At 41.5% G+C, this 21623-nt stretch overlaps 1 protein-coding gene across 1 annotated transcript in view; it reads right to left on the bottom strand.

Moving 5' to 3' along the window:
- Positions 1-21623, bottom strand: part of LOC115479556 (tyrosine-protein phosphatase non-receptor type 11-like) — a 78525-nt gene that overhangs the window by 28968 nt on the left and 27934 nt on the right. The window contains 3 exon segments of the mRNA XM_030217526.1: positions 7905-8063; positions 8289-8368; positions 9477-9573. Of these exon segments, the coding sequence (XP_030073386.1) occupies positions 7905-8063; positions 8289-8368; positions 9477-9573 (336 nt within the window).

The following is a 21623-nucleotide window of genomic DNA, read 5'->3' on the forward strand; positions in this document are numbered from 1 at the left end:
AAAATTCCAATAAACTTCCCATGTGAACTGGAACATAGTCCATTGCAGTTGCTGTGGTAATCTTGCAATCCTCCTTTCCATCATAGCTAGGTTAAAAAGAATTGCCCGCCATTGATCAACACTTGACAGGCTCGCAGATCATCAGTTATCCAGAATGAATTTGCAGACTAAGTGAAAGGCCTACCAGAGAATAGCATATTCCCTTTCTCAAGACAATTAACCTCAGAAAAATCATCAAACTGGACTTCCACTTCATTCGCTAGGGACCTGCCCACGTTCAGAATTGCACAACAGTAGGGCAAAACCAAAAAAAATAAGCCCCAAGAATACACAACCTTGCACACACTTCAAGCAACCTGCAACACATGTGAATCCAGCATTGAAAACTCCCTGTAGCGATATATAAGCTCCTAGTAAAAACTTATATGGTATTTCCTACAACAATCGTATATACAAGCTTCCAATTTAAATGAGAAACTCCAATCTCACAGCTCCAAGGCTGCAATTGTACTACTGCTTGCAATACACCTGATGTGACTCCACAGACACCACCCAGCTATTAGAAAGTGGAGAAAAAAGCCTCAGTGATACCACCCAGCCAACCTGAATACTCCAGCTATAAGGCATGGGCCCGGTAAACCATCATACAGCTCCAAAAACAACTCCACAAATTCTTATGCTGAAGCGTTTACTGAAGAGTCCGAGTAACAAACATGTGTACATGTGTAGATAGTCAATTCAATTCAATTTAATTCAGTTCAACGCTCTGTTCATTTCAATGTAAATATACAACTCAGGTGAGACAACCCTATAGCACTTATCTGAAGATCAGTTCCGTATCTGCTATTCATCCAGCGCTTCGGTGCCACTTCACCATCCGGTTGATTCATCCAAATAACCCAAAATGGTGTCCCCATCTCACAAAAAGCTGCATCAGGGGTTCTACTCCTGTGTCAGTTCTGCTGAGTTGAAAACCTTCAGATCTTCAGATAAGTGCTATAGGGCTGTCTCACCTGAGTTGTATATTTACATTGAAATGAACAGAGCGTTGAACTGAATTAAATTGAATTGACTATCTATATTCTGTGTTCTGTACATGTACACAGGTTTGTTACTCAGACTCTTCAGTAAACGCTTCAGCATAAGCATTTGTGGAGTTTTGGGGGGTTTTTGAGCTGTATGATGGTTTACCGGGCCCATGCCTTATAGCTGGAGTATTCAGGCTGGCTGAGTGGTATCACTGAGGCTTTTTTTCTCCACTTTCTGGGTGGTGTCTGTGGGTTGGAGTCACATCAGGTGTATTGCAAGCAGTAGTACAATTGCAGCCTTGGAGCTGCGAGATTGGATTTCCTACAACAAGACAGACAAACCCAAATAAAGAGACAAACTACCCGAACTGAAGTCAACGCCCAAAGTCGAACAAAGTAGAAATGGACCACACGTTTCCAAAAAAGGAGAGAAGAGGCACTAGAGGTAAAATGATGTAAAAAAAAAAAAAACAATAAAATGGCATAGTTTGCTTGGTTGCTTAATTCTCTAGTGGACTTTAAACAGCAGCTGGAAAACCACAAGCTTGACTGGAGTCCCTCACCAGAGAAAAAGGATCCAAGAGTTTCCCATTTATCCTAATTGCTGCCATTGGGTCTCAAAAAAAAAAAAAATTTTTACTCAAGTCATACCACACTACAGACAAAAATGACAATGCCACTCTTTCTCAGCCTCAAAACCCACAATAAGTGTAGGGGTTTCTGATAGCTGACAATATTCCAGAGAAACCTGTAGCTTTCTTAAATTTACCACAGCCTGCCTCCCTTCCCTCTGAGAAACCACATTTGCTCCTCTTCTACCAACCTGGCAGCTATTTAGCGAGATGGACATCCATTATCTTTGCCAACAGCTTCACACGGAGTCTCAACAAATAAATAGGTTGATATGACTCGGGGAATAAAGGACTCTTACTTGGCTTCAATAAGATAGTGATGACAGCCTGGTGGCTCTTAACAGGGACCACCTCATCACTTCTACAAATAGGATTCTAGTGACCTTGAGATACAGAACTGTATTATTAAAAACCTGCACTCAGGCCATCTGGGCCAGGGGCTTTATATGGTTTTTAAGCCCTTAATAGCAGCTTGAATTTCAGTTGGGGTAACAGGGGTATTCAGATCTTCCACCCCTTCACTTAAGAGCCTAGGCAGAAGTATATCATCTAAGAACTTATTAATTTCAACCTCAGGTCTGTGCTTTGGCAAATAGATGCCAGTGTAATAATTCCTAAAAATCATCAGTAAATTTCTTTTACAGTTGACACCTCGCTCCTCTGGATCTTGTAAAACTGGGATATACCTAGAACCATTGCCTCATCAAGTTGGCTAACATACACCCAGCCTTATTGCTGTAATTTTACTTTGTGCACATTTAATGCACTCTGTTTCCATGTTGTGAGCTCTGTTCACTCGGGAAGGCTGCGTGCAAACTGTCACTTGTCCCTCTGTGGCTAAGCCTCCAGTTTTAGGATGCTAGCACCCAGTTTTTTTTTCCTCCTGCTAATAGAAGCTGTGATCTCCCCTCTTTACACCACTTCTGTGGCCTCCCAGAGTAAAACTGAGGCATCTACATGTTCCCTGTTAGTGTGACAATAATCGTTCCATTTATTTATTAATTGGACTTGGAAATCTTCATCTAAGTATAAATATTCAGGGAAGCGCCAACAATGAATTTTCCCCAATCTCTGAAACCCCTCAAGGTCCAACCAGAAAGAAGTGTGATCCAAGATCTCTAGCGGACCAAACTGGGTATTAACCACCTGTGCAAAACAAATCCCATGTTTATGCCTATATTCAATGTGGGACACAGTGTCATGTGTCCGGGTTACACGGGTATAGACCCTCTCAATGGGGTATAACACTCGTTAGATACTCACCAAATCTAGATACTTACACAGGTATGAGACTCCTTTAAGCGACTCTCACTATAAGTGCACTGCAAGATCAGTCCACTGACAGGTTTATGACTGTACCTCCTACCATAATGAGGGTCCCACCCGCTCCACAATTATGCACCAATGTTTCTAAAAATGCTAACAGCCATTCAGGGCTTACACCGATGCTAATACACATTCTCTCCCCTGAATCATAGCCCTAACAAACAGGAATCTTCCTAAAAGATCTTTCATCATCTAGTGCATTGTTGCCATGTCTTAACTAGAACAGCGACCCCTGCCTTCCAGTCATGTGCTGGTACATAATAAACCTCTTTAACCTAGATACATTTCAACTTTAAGTGTTCCACCTCATTTAACTTGGTTTCCTGTAAGCATGCCATCTGTGCTTTAGAACATTTTAGGGCCTGCAATGTTTTATACCATTTCACAGGCATGCCTATAACTGAAACATTCCATGACACCAATTTGTCATCCACCTTTATAGATCCTGAAAACATCCTGCTCCAATAAATATCTTATAGCATTAGCCTAGCCTCTGTCTTGACTAGATTGCAAACACTGGTCCTAAAGCTCCTAATATCCTTTCTGTACCAATAACCCTGAATGCAACTTCATGACTCGCCCCCACCCAGCATCCCACCCACTCATCTGGCCACCCCTCCTTTCCTACCCTTCCTTCCCATATCAAGTACTCTCTTTTCCCCACCTAACCACACCTCCCCCATGGGCAAATGATCACACTTAAGATGTGCAGTAGCTTCCTCCCACCTGGTTCCTCCCCCTCCCCCAGTCTCCCAAATGCCCCCTCCTAAACACTTATAAAAAGGCCTTTGCATCACATCAACGCCACAATATAAGTGTGAGCAAAAATACTTGAAATTCTTAAATAGAAAGAGAAAAGAATAGCATTCAGTCATCCACTCTCTTAATCCTATGGCCCTTATGTCATTTACAACACAAGAAGGTCCCAGATTTTAGAAGATGGGAGAGAAGGACTGCTGCCAGGTGCACAGTACTTTGAGAACAGATGAAAGGCCTCCTCCAAACGATATTAGCCCGAGGTCACTGTTCCGGTTATGCAGTCAATATGGTCACAGCCTTGTGATCAGCGAAGACTTAAGTTTTCCGTTCATGTCACTTGTGATGAGAATTTTACTTTGTTAACCACCTGTCACTTGCACATGCTTGAAAATTCTCTTCATCACGTGGCCAACCTGGCGGAATAATCTCCGATTCTGGTATTCAGTTCCTGGTTGTAAGATACTGCTACAACACCGCCATTTTATGGGAGAAGTTCAGTAAGTGGGCTATTACCACATGAGGACTCGTGGAGCCTTCCACATGCTTGCCAATGCGACTGGCCCTTTCTATTCATAGTTCATCCTGTTTGTCCAAAATAAGCTCATCTGTCAGCCAGTGTGCTACACAACCCATCAGCTCTGCCTCCAATAAGGATTCAGGAAATGCTATACAGCGCAAATTGTTGCGACAGGATCTATTTTCTAGATTGTTCTCTTCATACTGATTACTTTAGGGCTGCCAGTTCTGATAAAGGTCTCCTTGTGTTTACATGCCATCACTTAACCTTGCTCATAAGGCTACCAATGCCCAGTACCACGTTAGACACTGTGGCTGTTCTGAAATTTTATCCAGCTTACCATGGCATCTGCTGGCATGCTCTCACCTGCTGCCATCTTTACCTCGGGAACTTGTGTGTTCTCTTCTTTCTTCTTAGATGACTTAGGTGATGTATCCAGGGAAGGTTTCACTATATAGCTTTCCATATTCTGCCACTTTCACCAATTCAACCAAGTATATTCAAAACAAAATAATTACAGCACCAGGGCACCCTGGAGCAGACAGAATATGCATCCTCCTCCACTCAGCACATCAAAAAAATCTCCCGCTCGGTTTGTCATCTTTAAGCTTTTAAATGCTGCCTACAGCATACATTCAGGCATTCTTTTCTCAGCACAGTAAGAGATGTATTAAGTCATGCTGTATTACATGGCAGCCTGGTAGGTAAATACAATGATCACATGTACAATTACCACCAAGAGCATGGGCAAAGGTTCATCAAATGTTTTGTTAAAGCAAATAATAGGCTGTTCATTTAAAACCACAGAAAGCAGAGAAATTTTATTCATACAACTAGATGACAGAAACAATGTAGAAAGCAGAAAGGACCCATAACACATTTGGAGAAAAAGGGGCTTTAGAATCACCACTTCTGCCATAAATACAGCACAGGAATATCTCATAAGGATTTACAGCTCACCTTGTGTAAGAAAAGCAACTTATAACATGAACTGAGTTCTTCAGGGCCAAAAGAGAAATTACATGCAGAATATGGATCACAAGACAGCTCTATCAAGCAAAATTTCAAGAATGCTCAACCTGAATTGATAATCATTCAAATGCACCTGCATTTTATTTTTTCCCCCTACTTTTCACTATCATTTCTCAGTCTAATGTACACCTTGAGGTGTATTTTCAAAGCTCTTAGTTACAAAGTCCCATAGTAGCCTATGGAACTTTGTAAGTCTAAGTGCTTTGAAAATAAGCCCCCTAGTTACTTCACCAGTTAAGCTGTCACAAATAGATTGTTAGGCTAGTTAAATGGCATCACCTGAAACTTGTTTGTTGACCTTCATTTTAAACAAACAGTTGCACTGTAAATTGAATGGTTTGGGGATATTTAAAAAAACAATCTAATTGACCAGGCATAATTGACCAGAGGCCACATGATACCTTCTGAAGATGTCATTGCATAGGACACTTACTCCACAGCTGCTCAATAAAGGTTTTACATTGCCAAGCGCTTAACAGCTGTTGCCTGCATCATCATTATAAGGATGGCAATATAGACAGCCTCTCTGTGGCCAGAAGAAGAATCAGAGCCAGAGAAAGGTATGTATTTGCAACCATGTTTATTGACGCTTTATAAGAGTTTTTACTGTAGAGTTGTCCAAAAATGAAGAAAAAGGATCACAGGTAAGTATAAACAAAAATGTAACAAGGTCAAATAAAACAGTCAAAGAGTCCAAGAGATAAAATCTGTGACCCGATTGAGGTCACAAATTTTCTCTCTTAGGCTCTTTAACTGTTTTATTTGACCTCACTACACTTATATGAATAAAAACTCTTAATATAGTTATTTTAAAACACACACTGTGAACTATACGAAGAAAAAAGTCTTCAGGCCTCTTTTACAAAGCTGCAGTAAAAGGGGCCCTGTGGTAGCATCAGTTCGTGGATCTGCCACGTGCCGAGGCCCCCTTTTACCGCAGTGGGTAACAGACTTTTTTTTTTTTTTTTTTTTAAGGAAATGATCGTGTGGTAAGTGACCCGCTTGCTGCACGGCCATTTTCCAGAGGAACCCTTATTGCCACCTATTTAGGAGGTGGTAAGGGCTCCAGCACTAACCCAGCAGTAAATAGACAGAGTGTGGGGCTGCCCGATTACCAACGGGTAAGCCCCCACAGCGCTAAAAGATAAAAAAATATTTTTAAGCACCAGAAACGGAGCACGCTGGGGTAGGCACTATCGCCGGGCTACCACAGTGCTGAAATGACACGAGGCAAAGCGGCAGTAAAAGGGGCCTCTTAGTGTATGCAGTCAGCTCTATACCATATCAACATTAGACTCTCCCTTTGAATGAGATCATATGAAGGTTAGAACTGAATATTTCACTTTCCTTTGCAAACCTTAAAACTGTTAATTAACACAATATTGAACATTTGTCACCTATTTCAGTTGAACTTCATTATGTTCCTAACAGTTTATTATTTTAAAAAACAACCCCTCTCCCACTTCCCGCTGTTCTGTAGTACAGCTATAAACCCACACTGCCAAGACATATTGGTTTGCCGATTTGCTCCTTTGAGAAACCTCCACTAAGTACAGCAAAAAGAGAACAAGGAAGCAAAGTACACAGTGGCATCGAGGTGCTATTTCACTGTTAAAAATAGACATCAGAAGTTAATGACTAGGCCCTGCTTTCATTCTCACTTTCTTTACAATGTGTTATTCACCTAAAATAAAAAGTTTCATCATCAGCCCCAATGTCTCATATTGTAGAGCTTCAACTACAGAACATAAAACAAGCCTGATCATGAATGCTGCAAAATGTCTTTTTTTTTTTTAACCACTTCCAGCACAGATCTGCCTTTCCGCCTGATTAAAACTATGGCTGTCAACCCAATTTTCACTTCTCTTGGAATAATATTTTCTCTCTCACTGGATCAATCTTAATCTCGAAGTAAAAAACAAAAGAATCACAGAACAATTCTTTAAAAGGTGCTTTCCTTTTTCTCAACACAAATTTCTTGGGAACCCCTGCTATCCAATTGCCAATTGCCTGTGTAGAATGCAGCGTTCACAGTGGACACAACATGTCAATACCATCTATTATAATAGTAGAACAGTGCCACATCTGGCTACAGCTGGTAATGCAATTTCTCCTCCCCATGTTACTGCCAGTTACACATAACTTAATTGTTAAATTAGATGTCAACTGGCACTAATTTACAGTTACACATGGAAGTCAGTATTCTATAACCATAGCAGGTAAATCTTTAAGAGCACAACTGATGGGGGAAGTGTGGATGTGGGAGGGGCATGGGCAGGTCAGGGGTCTGCCCAATACTAACACTACAAAGTTATAGAATACTGTCAGTTACATGTCTAACCAGCCATTGAGCCAGCATAAGGTGCTCATGTCTAATGTTGTGTGTGTAACTGCGGACTTGCACAAGTATTTTATAACAGCAATTAGGCGCCTAATTACCATTACAGAATTTGCGCTTAGCGCACACACTTCAGGTGCCTAACTTTAGGTGACCTTTGGAGAATTACTCCCTAAATGGGTCAGGAGATAATGTGTGCACAAAGCAAAAACATAAGTAATTAATTTTAGCAAAAAGCGCATCAGAGAGATAAGGAATAAAACATGCAGTACCTTTCCCCTTTCCACTTCTTTTGTGGTCATTACAATAACTCGAGAATTCTCCTGAAAAACCATTCTCCAGAAGTCATTTACTGTGGTCTGCAGGCAGCCCTGAGTAGCAATATAACGTTTTTTTGGCTTTGAATTGTTGCATTTACTTTCAAATTCAGGCTGAAATACAGAAGTAAAAAGGTGGTATCAGTAGACATCCTTTTCTTTGCCACACAGACTCTCATTTTGAGGTGTGTCCTTTCTCTCTATAAGACTTCCTTTATTGCACTGTAACTACTTAACTCCATTACTGCTCAGATTTCTATTTTTGACATGGTATGAATGCAATACTCTGCAGCAGATTTTATTTTTAAAGCTAAGAACACATATTAGCAGCTCACTTACCATAATTGTATTTGCATTAATATAATCTGAAACGGGTTCATTTGGATCACCATCATGTAAAACAACCCGAGTATGATCAACTAAAAAAAAGACAAATATGATGTTAATATCCTGTACACTTGGTAACCATCCAATTAAATCCTCAGTAAAGGACAAGAGTGTAGCCTGCACGGAGTCGCAGGGACAAGTACAGAGGGGTGGTTACCTGTATAGAACAGCACATACAACTCCAAATAAAGGCACAGCAAGTACAACTCTAGCCACCTTACCGGGCAGACTAGATGGATCATCATTTACTATGATACTATGTGGCCTTTAACTAAAGCTTAGCGCATGCTAACGGACATTAACACTCGCTAATTCTGCATCTCCTTTTTTTTTTTTTTATTTATGCTTCAAAAGAACAAGATCATGGAGAATAAATCTCCTATAGATATCTAAAACATCAACATTCAATCATTGTCAACATTCATTTTTCCCCCTCCCCTTTACTCCCCAACCCCAACTTCCCATCCCTCCTCCCTAGCCCTTCTTCTCCCCTCTCCCCCCCCCCCCCCAGCCCGTGACCCCCCTCTATTGCCATTCTGAATCTATATCTTGCATCTTCTATTTTATACCAATGGGCCAAGTGGAATTTAGGGCATTCCAATGTCTGTTCACGTGCACTAAGCTTCTTACAGGAACTGATATCACTCTCCTTACACTGTAAAATCCCTTTGTTTTAAATTTCCAATAATATCTGGTATGCCTTATCCCTGTCTAAATTATCCAGCAAACTATGATATGGTTTCCAAATAACCTTTGATACTTTGCTTTTGCAGTTCTGGGGTATTCAGTATACAGTGGAATTCAGATAGAATGACAAAAACTAGCAGATCAGATCCTCAGCATACTTGTGAACTGAGCACATAAGAAATAGAAAAACCATTACCAAAGCAAACTACACAGAAGTCTCAGATCACACCTACGTTATCACTTAACACCCACAACAGAAATCTCAGCTCAGCTCATTTTCCTATACTGAGCAGAGAAGCAGACCTGAATGGAAACCACTAAAAAGGGGGAGGAAAAACCTGGGGGGGGGGGTGACACTGCTCCACTAGAATAGCATGGGCACTGACACAGACTCTAGTGAACATCTCATGTCAGCAAGAAGGACAGAGGCACAAGAAAAAGTCTAATACTTACAGGGCAATATATTTTTGTATCGGTTTTTGTTTTTGTTCTCTTGTCGCTGTCCTTCTTTACGACTATACAGGAGTTTACATTCTTGCTGCTGTAAAGTCTAAGTGGGGAAAAAAATTGATCAAGAAAAAGATTCAATGGAACTTGTAACAACATCACAAACAGTTCATTAAACATGTTTATCCACTCCTGGCCTGGCTGAGATGACATTTAACCATCTCTCTGACCTCATGTGAAACTATCTTCAAATCAGTCACCATCTTGTCAAAATCTTCCTACTTTCTTACTCATCTATATGTTACAACTTTGCTTTACCCTTCACTACCAATTATGTCGTATTGTGTTGTCATTGCAAGTAGTATACCATGCCATATTTTGTATTGTTACTTGAATATTTTTACTGCTGTAATTGCCTATTGCTCATGTTTGATCTATTCTTACTGTACACCGCCTTGAGTGAATTCCTTCAAAAAGGTGGTAAATAAATCCTAATAAATAAATAAATAAATAAATAAATAAATAAATAGTCCAACGTGATAATTTAAAATTCTTAAGGCAGATAATTTTGTATCATGTAGAAAGTGAAAACAGACAAAGGGAAACAGGACTTGATATACCACCTTTCTGAGGTTTTTGCAACTACATTCAAAGCGGTTTACATATATATAGGTACTTATTTTGTACCAGGGGCAATGGAGGGTTAGGTGACTTGCCCAGGACCAAAGTCCACCACCCTAACCACTAGGCCACTCCTCCACGCCAGTCATTGAAGTGATCTTCTCTGACATGAGGTATGGTGCACCAGAGCAACCTCTGAGTCCCTGAAACTGTGGTCCCCAAGTCTGGCCACCAGATGTCACTACTTTGCAATGAAGGGGGCTGTAGGCACTGCTTCCGTAGTATCCCCAGGCCCATGAAATAATGACACAGCTTGGAAATGTAACCCAGGCAGCACATGACATTTAGCCAGCCCAAAATGCATGTCATTTTAAAATAATTTCAATGGTCTTATGGGATAAAAGTGTTAAAGCTACAGAATGACAAAAATTAAATAACTATTAGAATAATTTTCAAAGCCATTTACCCAACACCCTACTCAAAACTCTCTGCACTGTTTCACGGTTGTGGACACTTATCCATGAGAAAAAGGAGCAGATCCAAGAGTGGGTGGAAGACAGGCAATTTCAGCTACAGACTTTGTTCTGGTTACAAATCAAGTACAGTATCTGCAGGGGGAAATCCACAGGGAGTTTTCCTGAACATATACTTGAAATTCCACCCCCCCCCCCCCCCACACACATATATATACTTGAGATATCAAAATTACTTTCAATATGTTTCTAACCAAAGGCTCACAAGCACAAACTGTATTTACAATGAAAAAACAAGCAGTAATATATATGACCTGTAGATTATTTTCTACCAAGGGTCTCAGAAACAACCAAAGAATTGCTATTAAAAAAAAAATAATAATAATTCATGAGTAAGGATTAAGATTTACACACACATACTTATACTGGTGGCTACCGCTGGTCTCTGTCAGATGAATTGAAGCATAGGATGGCTGATTCTTTTATAGTGTCCACTGCTACACTGGCATCTCTGAGCTGTTCAAAAGGACCAGGTCTGCTTTCAGTCCCTTGGCACAGCTCCACTACACCCTGTGCTCTTTTCTAACAAGAGCGAGCAACCTTTAAAATAAGGGACATGTGACGTGAGAGTCTACGTTCAGTCTTCTGACTCTAGATATGGCCAGTCATCCATAAATGCAGTAAGAAAGAGAGCAGAAGCAGGACTTTCCATCCGTCTTCCCTTTACAGGAACCTTTTTAAAAGTACCATCTATGAGGTCCAAGTCCCTGTATAGGTAAATGACTCTGAGGGATTTTCCCTTTGGAGTTCTCTACGGTAGGTGGTGCACAACCAGAGCCTTTATGTAATGCAGAAATTCTCCACTGCCCACCAACCCGATCCTCACTGCTGCATTCATGGCTTATGTGAGGCCATAAGTGAACTGCAAGAAGTGACCAGGAACAGTCTGTATGAAGAAGCTATAGTTTTATCAACCAAAGTGCCAACACTGAGTCTTAACAGACAGAACTCTCTTTCTTTGAAGGAGAAAAGCTTCAGAAGAAAGAAGCACTTCCCTAATGTTTCGGAACAGCAGCAATTGATCTTGCTCTAAATCTCATTAAGTGATTGTGGAAAATTTCTGAGGACTCTTAACAAGGAATTTTCTACATGTGGCTGGTTGCTGCCTTCTCCTCTGGGGTATCCAACAGAGCCTGAATAATATAAGTATTTAAATGAGGAAATGTGGTGACTGAAGTTAGAGCAGGATTTTTTTGTTCTTTTTCCAGTTTGTGCTGCCTTTTTAATTTCAAATAATTGTATTTATTATCATAATGTCTGCCATGAGTGGGAAAGCGCGGGGTACAAATGTAACACAAAAAAATAATAACAACCAGAATAGCAGCAATGCAGCAGATCAAAAACTATATCAAATAATGATCATTGTAAAATGTACAAGCATTTTCAGGAAGGCTGCAAAATATAATCAATAACCAATTCCATATATAGGAACAAACAGTAACGGACAAAAGAAAGAGCAGGGCACGTGCAGGGCTACACACACTGGGACAATTATGGGATGAGGACAAAATGGTAGAATTTCCAGAATTGCAGGAGGAGTATGGGCTGCAGGCCAGAGATCAAGTATTTTACTGTTGTATTCGTAGCTATATGCTTAGTAAGGCACGAGAGGAATTGGAATTGGGGGAGACAGCTCTGGAAATTGCGTTAGGAAAGGGAGGGGGTAGAGGAAGTATATCACGTCTTTACCTAGCCTTGTTAAGTTGCGCTGACCCTCAGACAGTTTATGTTAATAGATGGGAGGCAGCCCTACAAACCACAATACCTAAAGAGAGCTTAGAAACCTATTAGATTGTAAGCTCTTTGAGCAGGGACTGTCTTTCTTCTATGTTTGTGCAGCACTGCGTATGCCTTGTAGCGCTATAGAAGTGATAAATAGTAGTAATAGTAGTCTCTTGTAACCAGAGCTAATATTGTGATGTCATAATGCCTCAGTCCACCAATAAGAGCCAACCTCATCAGTGATGTCACAATGGCTTGATTGTCCTATACTTGGCTCACTTTTATTACATGGCTCTTTGAGCAGGGACTGTCTTTCTTCTATGTTTGTGCAGCGCTGCGTACGCCTTGTAGCGCTATAGAAATGCTAAATAGTAGTAGTAGTAGTAGAGCTGGAAGAGAGGGTATTGTTATCTCTTCAAACCATCTCTGGCTCAGAGTGCAATTGAGAATGGCTATAAAATCTACTACTGGTGGTATTATACACCAGAGAGACTGCATCGCATTTACCCAGAGGTATCAGCAGAATGCTGGCGGACTTGTGGAGCAAGGTGAACATTTATGCACATTTGGTGGGACTGCCCCAAAATAACAGACTACTGGAGGGCAGTTACCTCACTGATAACTAAAGTGATTCAGCAGCCCTATCCCTGCAAGCCAGAAAATTGTTTGCTACACCTCAAGCCGGCATCAACGACAGGTCTGCAGCATAGGCTAGTGACGCAGTATCTGGTTGTAGCCAAAATAACAATAGCCAGAAACTGGAAACAGCAACAGCCTCCGGATATACAAAGAGTGCTGCAGAGACTGGACAGTATGTATCAAATGGCTAAATTGACAGCCATCAGAAGAGGGCGAGTGGGAGCCTTTGGCAAACTGTGGCAACCTTATGAACAATATCAGGAACAGCAAATAGCACCACCATGATACGGGGGGGGAGGGTTGGATGGGAGGATGGAATGGGAAGGGTTAGTTTTGGATTAAGATGTTAATGTGGCAAGCTGTAATGTGAAGTGTCATTGCAATGTATGATAAAATTATAATAATAAAAAAGAGTTTAAAAAAAACAAAACAAAAGAAAGAGCAGATAGAAGAAATATACTCCAAGTAAGAGAACCAGGTGGTCAGGAAGGGAAGCATAATCCACAAAACAATACAGGTATATGTTATAAAACATATAATGTGCAGTAAAAGAAAAATTTATACACAAATCCTATCAGTTGATGCCATCAATGGGCTAAGTTAAAGGAGTGTAAGAGCCTGAAAAAGAGGGGCCCAAAGAAAATAGGATCCCAGGGTTTGCGCTTCTGTAGCCAGACTACTCTTTCCAATGCGGAAATTCTTCAAACTTTATCTAACCAGAAACGTTTGGAGGGCAATGCTGGATCTTTCCATTTCTGTGCAATGCAAACTTTGGCAATAAGCAACAACTGTCTGATTAAATCTAAATGTTTATGAAAAGCTAAATGGACTCCATTTAGCTTTCCATAAGCATTTAGAATTAATCAGTTTGTGCTACAGTTTTCTTTTTTTTTTTTTTTTTTTTTTTAATTTTTATGAAGTCTTTATTGGTAAATAATACACAAATTGTGAAACAGGACATATCATTCGATTCATGATATAATCAATGAAATAGCACACAATTCCAATGCTTCATCAAACAAATATTAACATAATGGCGCTCTAGTTATAAACCAAATGAACGCCTCTTCCTACACTAACACACCTATTAAACTGTTCAGAGTAGCCAAACGAATACTTCAGTCTTTATCATTTTTGAATTGTCCCCCATTACACCCCCTCAGACCTCTCGAGACCCCCCCGTCCCACCCCTCCCTCCCTCCCCCCCAATCGAACAGCAGCTTAATCTATGGTGTCAATCAGATTATACATGAAGAATAAAAGGGTCCCAGATCAGGTGCCATCTACACAGCTGGTTGCGCCTTTCCGCTAGCAATCTTTCCATCTCACAAACATGCCTCAATTTTTGTATCCACCGATTTATCGGAGGGGTTGTGGGCTGCTTCCAGTGGGCTGCAATTACAATTCTAGCGGCACTAATAGCCTGCTTCAAGAAGATTTGCTGGGTATGAGGCCTACCCGCAGCACCCCCAGAGAATAGAAAAAAGGCCGGGCTCCATGGTATCTGGCTACCCGTCCATCTCTGCAGCCTGCTACGCACAGACCTCCAATAGGCACCAACCTTCCTGCATGCCCACCATATGTGACCCGCTGTGCCCTTTACGCCACAACCCCTCCAGCACAACCCCGTCATTGTGGGGTAGATGCGGCGAAGACGCTCAGGCGTCAAGTACCATCGGTACAGCACCTTCACCGCATTCTCCTTAAAGGGTACATGAGACGACACTCCCACCACAGCCCGCTCCAATCTCTCCCAAGTCGCGTCCTCTAGCTCCATGCCCAGCTCTCTCTGCCAGCTCTTCCAATGAAGTGTGTATTTCGGGGTCTGCCTATTTACAATTTGATAAAGGCGTGATATCAGTCCACTTGTCCCGGGTGGACCTGTGCAAATTACCTCTAGGGTTGATTGTTTGTGCTACCGTTTTCTTAGTCATTAAGGCCCCAATGCTCAGAAGCAAACGCAAGCGCTAGAGGCCATTAGCACCAGAGTAGCGCACGCATTAGTGAGTGCAGAATCCTCAGAGGCTCTAGCACAGAACGAGCACACCAAAGATTAGCGCAAATAGCATGCTAATGTAGTCAAACAGATTTTAATGAGGTTGTTTCCTATTCCCTTCCCTTCAGAGAACAGCACACTAAACAAAGCGACCCTTACCGCTGAAAAAATAACACCAGCTCAGAGCAGGCGTTATGGTGTTTAGAGAGGATTTCTCATGATTCTTTTAAAACTGCCGGTTTTTCTTTAATTTTGAAGCAGAAGGAAGCCCGTGCATGTCCCCCCCCCCCCCTTGCTTTCGCTTTAACAGCGTGCATATAATTTGCATACCATTTCGTTTACACATTGGCAAGCTATTTTCTGCGCTGTTCTGGCAGTATAGTTTCAGCGCTGTTGGCTTACAGCAGGAGTTCTGAGCATCAGGTCCTAAGGAGCCCTTTTACTAAAGCCTAGCATGCGCTAAATGCTGCGTCTCCTACTTTATATCTGCTGAATTGTATGTAATTCATCAAAAAGGTTAACCCCATCACCCTAGTCTTAAGAACAATGGCTTCATGGCTCATTACTAGGGGTGGGCAATGATTACAAATTTCAATCATAATCAATCGTGCAATTAATTGCGATTAATCATGGCATGCATTTTGGGCTTTTCTCTCACCCTTTCCTACTGGCTCAAAGAACACAACCATTTCTCTCTATTTCTTTCACCCTCTTTGTTTCTCTCTCTCATGCCCTCCCCCCCCCCCCCAGCCTTCACCCAGATTCTATGAGGTTTTCCCACTTGGAGTCTGCGAGAACATCCATGGTTCCGGACTGGGGTCTGAGGCTTTTCCTTCTATTCTTTAAAGTTTTATATTTCAACTTTTTTATTATGGAAAATCAAGGCAATACAATATAAACTTCAAGCATAATGTATACACAATTTGTCTCTCTTATTGCTCTATTTTAAATACAACATTTACATTTGACAATTTTAAGATAATTGATCCCCTTTTTTTCCCCCTACTTTCCCTCCCACCCACTGACCCCTCCTCCCTCCCTCCTCCCCCTCATCCCTATCTCTAGTCCCCCCCCTCCCCCCCAATTATCCGATGTTGTACTCCACACATTGTAGTTCTTGTCTATTATTCTATGATAAGGTATTGACAATGAGACTTCGACCTTTCTGGGTCATTTTATCTAAGTAGCATCCCCATATTTTAAGAAATCGAATTTTCCTTTTGCAGTGCCCTTTAGCCTCTTTTGCTTCCCATACCAGTAATTGATGTACCCGATTGCGCCAATGCCAAAAAGTCGGTGGATTGGCTATTCTTTAAAGTTTTATGACACCATTATATGCTTGTATGGTTCATTCACAATATTTTTTTTTTTGTTTTCCAGTTGTTAGTATAACCACAGTGTCTGTTTTTTTTCTGGAAGACTTTTTGGGGAGCCCTGTTTTTAAACTGACATCCCAATTCAGTGTGCTATTTGTTGTCCCTGATTCTACTCACTGAATCAGTGCTTCAAGTCCCATAATATACCAGGATAGGGCTGTCAGAAATCCAGGACTAGCCTAAAATTTCCCTGCTAGACCTGGGGCACTCAGAAGCTCTCCAGTTCTAACCATTAAGTCACTCCATTTGAAGCTTGTATCTACCTAGTGCCCTTGCATTGTCCCTTATATTTCCGGAGAGGTGAAATGTGTATGATGTGTGTGGTGGGGGGGAGCCATTAGAAGGAGGGCAAAGAAAATTAATTTGAAGTGGAAGTGGAGTTGGAGGTAGGGAAGAAACTAATACAGGAAAAGCCATCACAGTTTTAATCCAGCCCTGGTTAGGATTGTTTATTTATAACATTTATATCCCACTTTATCCCAGCAACCTGAGTTCAATGTGACTAACAAAACAGTGAAATCACATCATAAAGAACGCAAAGTAAACATACTACCAGACTATAATACATAGTAGATTGCAATAGAAAAAGAAAGTTTTAAAAAATCCAACAGAGAATGAAAACAAAGATTCAGTAAGGAAAAACTGACTAGGCAAGGAGATCAACATCTGCATCTAAAACGCTCCCAGAGGAAAGTTTTTAACATTTTACGGAATATCATGTAATCACACTGACCCCTTCCCCTAATTGACTTCGGCAAGGAGTTCCAACATTTCATGCCCTGATAAGTATTAGTAGATATACAAGGCTGGCCTAAAATACATGTTCTTCTACTCTACTGCCCTTCTCTAAATTTGGCAGAATGGGATCTTGTGTATCAAACTCTGGCAGATGCTATTGTTAAGTTTTGTAACTTGATTATATTGGCAGATTTCAATGTTCATGTTGATTTTTCAACTGACCTGCAATCTTTACATTTTCTTAACTTTCTCACTGACTTCAGCTTATCTCAGTTTGTTAGTGAACCAATGCACTCTGCAGGACATAACTAAATCTAGAGTATCTCCAATCTCATTACAATTCCATCTCTTGGAAAGTTTCGAACAGTCCCAATCTCATGGACTGACCATCATCTCCTCCTTTTTTCTCTCTCTCTCTTGGCACATCTGTCATCTTCACCCCCCCCCCCCCCCCCGACCAGGCCAGTGGAGAAGGAAATTGCATTCTATTGATCAGAGTTCCTTTCCAACTTTCTTGGACCTCTTTTCTGTGACTTTGCAAACCTATCCCTTAACCAATAACTGCAATTATAGAATTCTCATCTCCATGTTAATTTTAAATTGACAAGGTAGCCCCATTACATTCTGTAAAACTTCCCCAATCCTAACCATAAACCTTGGTTTCACCAAGGCCTCATTCTCCTCAAGCGCCAAGTGAGGAGAGCAGAAAGACTCTGGCATAAACACAAAATAACAGACACTTATCTTGCCTGCAAAAACCAACAGCATTATTACACAGCACAACTGCAAAATGTCAGAAGGAATTTACACACTAACTTGATCCAGAATATATTGGACTCTAATAAGAAACTGTTCTCAGTTTTCAATGACCTTACACAGCCACATTTAGAACCAGATTCATTTGCTGTTCCTACTGCTGATTCACTAGCTCAATTTTTTCTTTCAAAGCTCAGTTTCCTACAATCATCGTTTCCTATTGTAGATAGCTGTGACCCTATTCGGCTAACACCAACTCCAAGTTCTCAGTGGTTTTCCTTCAACATACCCTCTGAGGAGGCTGTGACCAAATCTATCTCTGTTTTAAATATTACATCAACCATTTTATATCCAATTCCTTCATCTTGGATTCCTAAGTTTGGCTGAAGGAATTGTCCCAGATTCTCTTAAGACTGCGATAATATGTCCAACCTTCAAAAAAAAAAAAAAAACAATCTGCAGATCCCTCTGTTCCACCCAACTATCACCTTATGTCAAATATTCCAATTTTGGCAAAGATCATTGAAAATACTGTTTTCCAGCAGTTACGATCACATCTTGAATCTGTATTAGCCTTACACCCTTGACATTCTGGGTTTCAGAATGGGCTGCAGTACGGAAACTGTCTTGGCAGCTCTTCTAAGTGAGATCTACAGTAAACTGGAAGGCTTCATCACAGCCAGTATCACTCAACCTATTTTCTGCCTTTGATGTCATTAACAGCATTTTTCTCTTTCAAAGGCTCACCTCTGTTGGTATAAACAACACAGTCTCTATAATTGTTTTGCATCTTTTTTTCAAAACCATTGGTTTAAGGTAGCCATGAAGGATAAATTATCAGCAGGATTATCATCCCTCATGTGGGGTCCCACATGAGGGATTATCACCAATTTTTAAAATCTTTTGCTCAGTCCCCTCGCTGTTCTAATTCAATCTTTAGGCTTTGGTGCATACTTTTATGCAGACAGCATTTTTATTATTCAATACACCGCTAATACAAACCTTGATCTTGGACCTCTGCAAGTCTGTCTACGTAAGGTTGCCAGCTGGTTGCATGAACATCATTTCATACTACACCCACAAAAAACAGTAGCATGCTGGATCATAGGTCATGCTTCCCCTCCTTCTGTGTTCCCATCTGTATTCACATTGACAGATGACAAATACTGTCCCCAATCCTTCTCAGAAGGAATCCCAGTTGTCACTAGCATTTCCAGGCACAGTAATATCAGCTTCTAGCAGCCTCAGGACAGCAGTCTCTGCGCCTTCAACCCTTAGCTCAGTGACAGAGAACTATACTTCCATCAAGGGCCATCATTTGCCAGCCCTCTCTTCTATACTCCAATCACACCCATTGACAACACTACACTCCTCTAGCTGTTTGCTTCCTCTCCTCCCTCCCATCCCAATTAGACGATTGGGGCACTTTGCTTTTCAAATCTGCTTACTTCCAGCAGATGACCCACCTTCATCCCTTACACAATCAGGATGAGAATGGATATCGTGTTGCTGCCAGTGCCCATGGGACATACAACAATTGTCATGGCTGCCATCAATATCATCACTATTGTCAGTACACCCAGCTTGTCCCTACCTCAGACATTAGGTTTCATAAAACAAACAAACGAATTGCACACTAAGGAAGTCGTAGGCGATATCTTTCTTAGACTAATTTAATATATGCAATACTAAATTTTATAGTTATTTAACTGCATTTTTTTCACCATTACAGCAATACTAAACAAACCTTTAAAAAGCCACCAACCACAAAATTCAGCAGTCAGCTCTGTAAATGAGGTGCAACTGTAGAATGAATTAATGGTGAACAAAGACAGTTCTTTATTAAGTACTTCTGCAGTGAAAGTATACATAAGTAGAATGAATATTTTCCATCATTACACTGAAGTGTTGATGGCTACCGTGGGGCTGGAGCATACACAGCAGTGCAGCACCAAGAAACGGTGACACACATTCATTTCTGCCAGTACGACAAATTGTTATTTTTATAGCATGACGATATATGCACAGAACTGGCCAGATACACATAAGAGATAATCCTAGACACTATGCATGTAACAAAAGAGCAAAAATGACAGAGAAAAAAAAAAACATTTAAATATGCAGAATAAGTAGCCTAACTCCCTGATAGTGGACAGAGGGCTGTCATACATGGCGCGTCCTTCCTCACCGTTTCCGTCAGACCTGACCTCATAGCTAGAGTGAATTTTGACGGCAGCTTCAAAGGTTGGGAAGACAATACCAGACAGACTTCTACAGTCTGGGTCCTGTAAATGGTAAAGACGGATCAGGATCAAGGCTGAGGTGGGCTTCAACAATAACATAGTAGGTGGCGGCAGAAAAAGACCTGCATGGTCCATCCACTCTGCCCAACAAGATAACTCATATTTGCTGCTTTTTGTGTATACCCTACTTTGATTTGTACCTGTGCTCTTCAGGGCACAGACCGTATAAGTCTGCCCAGCACTATCCCCGCCTCCCAACCACCAGCCCCGCCTCCCAACCACCGGCTCTGCCACAGACCGTATAAGTCTGCCCAGTACTATTCTCACCTCCCAACCACCAGCCCTGCCTCCCAACCACCGGCTCTGGCACAGACCGTACAAGTCTGTCCAGCACTATCCCCGCCTCCCAACCACCAGTCCCTGCTTCCCACCACGGCTCTGGCACAGACCGTATAAGTCTGCCCAGCACTATCCCCGCCTCCCAACCACCAGCCCCGCCTCCCGATCTTGACTAAGCTCCTGAGGATCCATTCCTTCAGCACAGGATTCCTTTATGCTTATCCCACGCAGTAACTCCCATACTTGGAAATTAGGACCAGCGCCGGGCAGACTTCTATGGTCTGTGCCCTATAATTGGCAGGGAGAGATAGAGTACCAATGTTTAACCATGAAGAAGTAGAACCTGTGCAGTGTGTCTGACACAACTCTAGACACCTTGGTGGGTAGACTGCATGGACTGTGCAGGTCTTCATCTGCCGACATCTGATATGTTAATATGTTACTATAACAGATACAACATGCATACTGTAACCTGCAGAGAGGACAAACTCATCGTAGTGATCCACAGTTTATGCAGGGCATGGCCCTGTAGGAAATGCATAGAAACACCAAAATCATTTTCCATTCGATTTCTTCCTTCAACATTCCCAAAGGATGGGCCACCACGAAGACAGCCTATGAAAGTGAAATCAATCACCACATTTTGCAAAAAGTCATGATAAATATGCTTTTGCCAATGTGACAAAGTGTGTAACCTAGCCAGAAGGGTATCGGAGAAAGTGGAGACCCCTGTGGCACTCCACATTCCGATAGCCATGGAGATGGCATGTTTGTAGGCCCTTTGACTTGGTAGGATCTTGTAGTGATGAAGCTTTTTATCCAGTTAATGATGTTGCCACTGTAGCCGGGTCACCCTTCCAGGACCCGACTGGGGCTGACCCTGCTTAGCTTCCTTCCAAGCACAGCGACTGTTCGGTCCCACACCTCAATGGACGTCTCTCCGATCTGGCCTCAAGCCCCAGGGAGTCCTCTGTTTGTCCAATTTCCTTCTTGTTCCTTTCACAAATGCTCACCCAAAAGCCAGTGTTCTTATAAAAAGTTTTTATTTTGTCTTTCTTTTCTCAATTCAACATAATACTCTTCCCTTTAATTCAAGCACAACCGGAAGCATTTACTTTGTGTCTTCTAATGAAACACTCTTCAGGCCCCAGAGCAGTTCATACAGCCTCTTTCATTTCCCTCCCCTTTCC

Source organism: Microcaecilia unicolor, chromosome 11 (assembly GCF_901765095.1).
Source record: "Microcaecilia unicolor chromosome 11, aMicUni1.1, whole genome shotgun sequence".
NCBI classification, from domain to species: domain Eukaryota; kingdom Metazoa; phylum Chordata; class Amphibia; order Gymnophiona; family Siphonopidae; genus Microcaecilia; species Microcaecilia unicolor.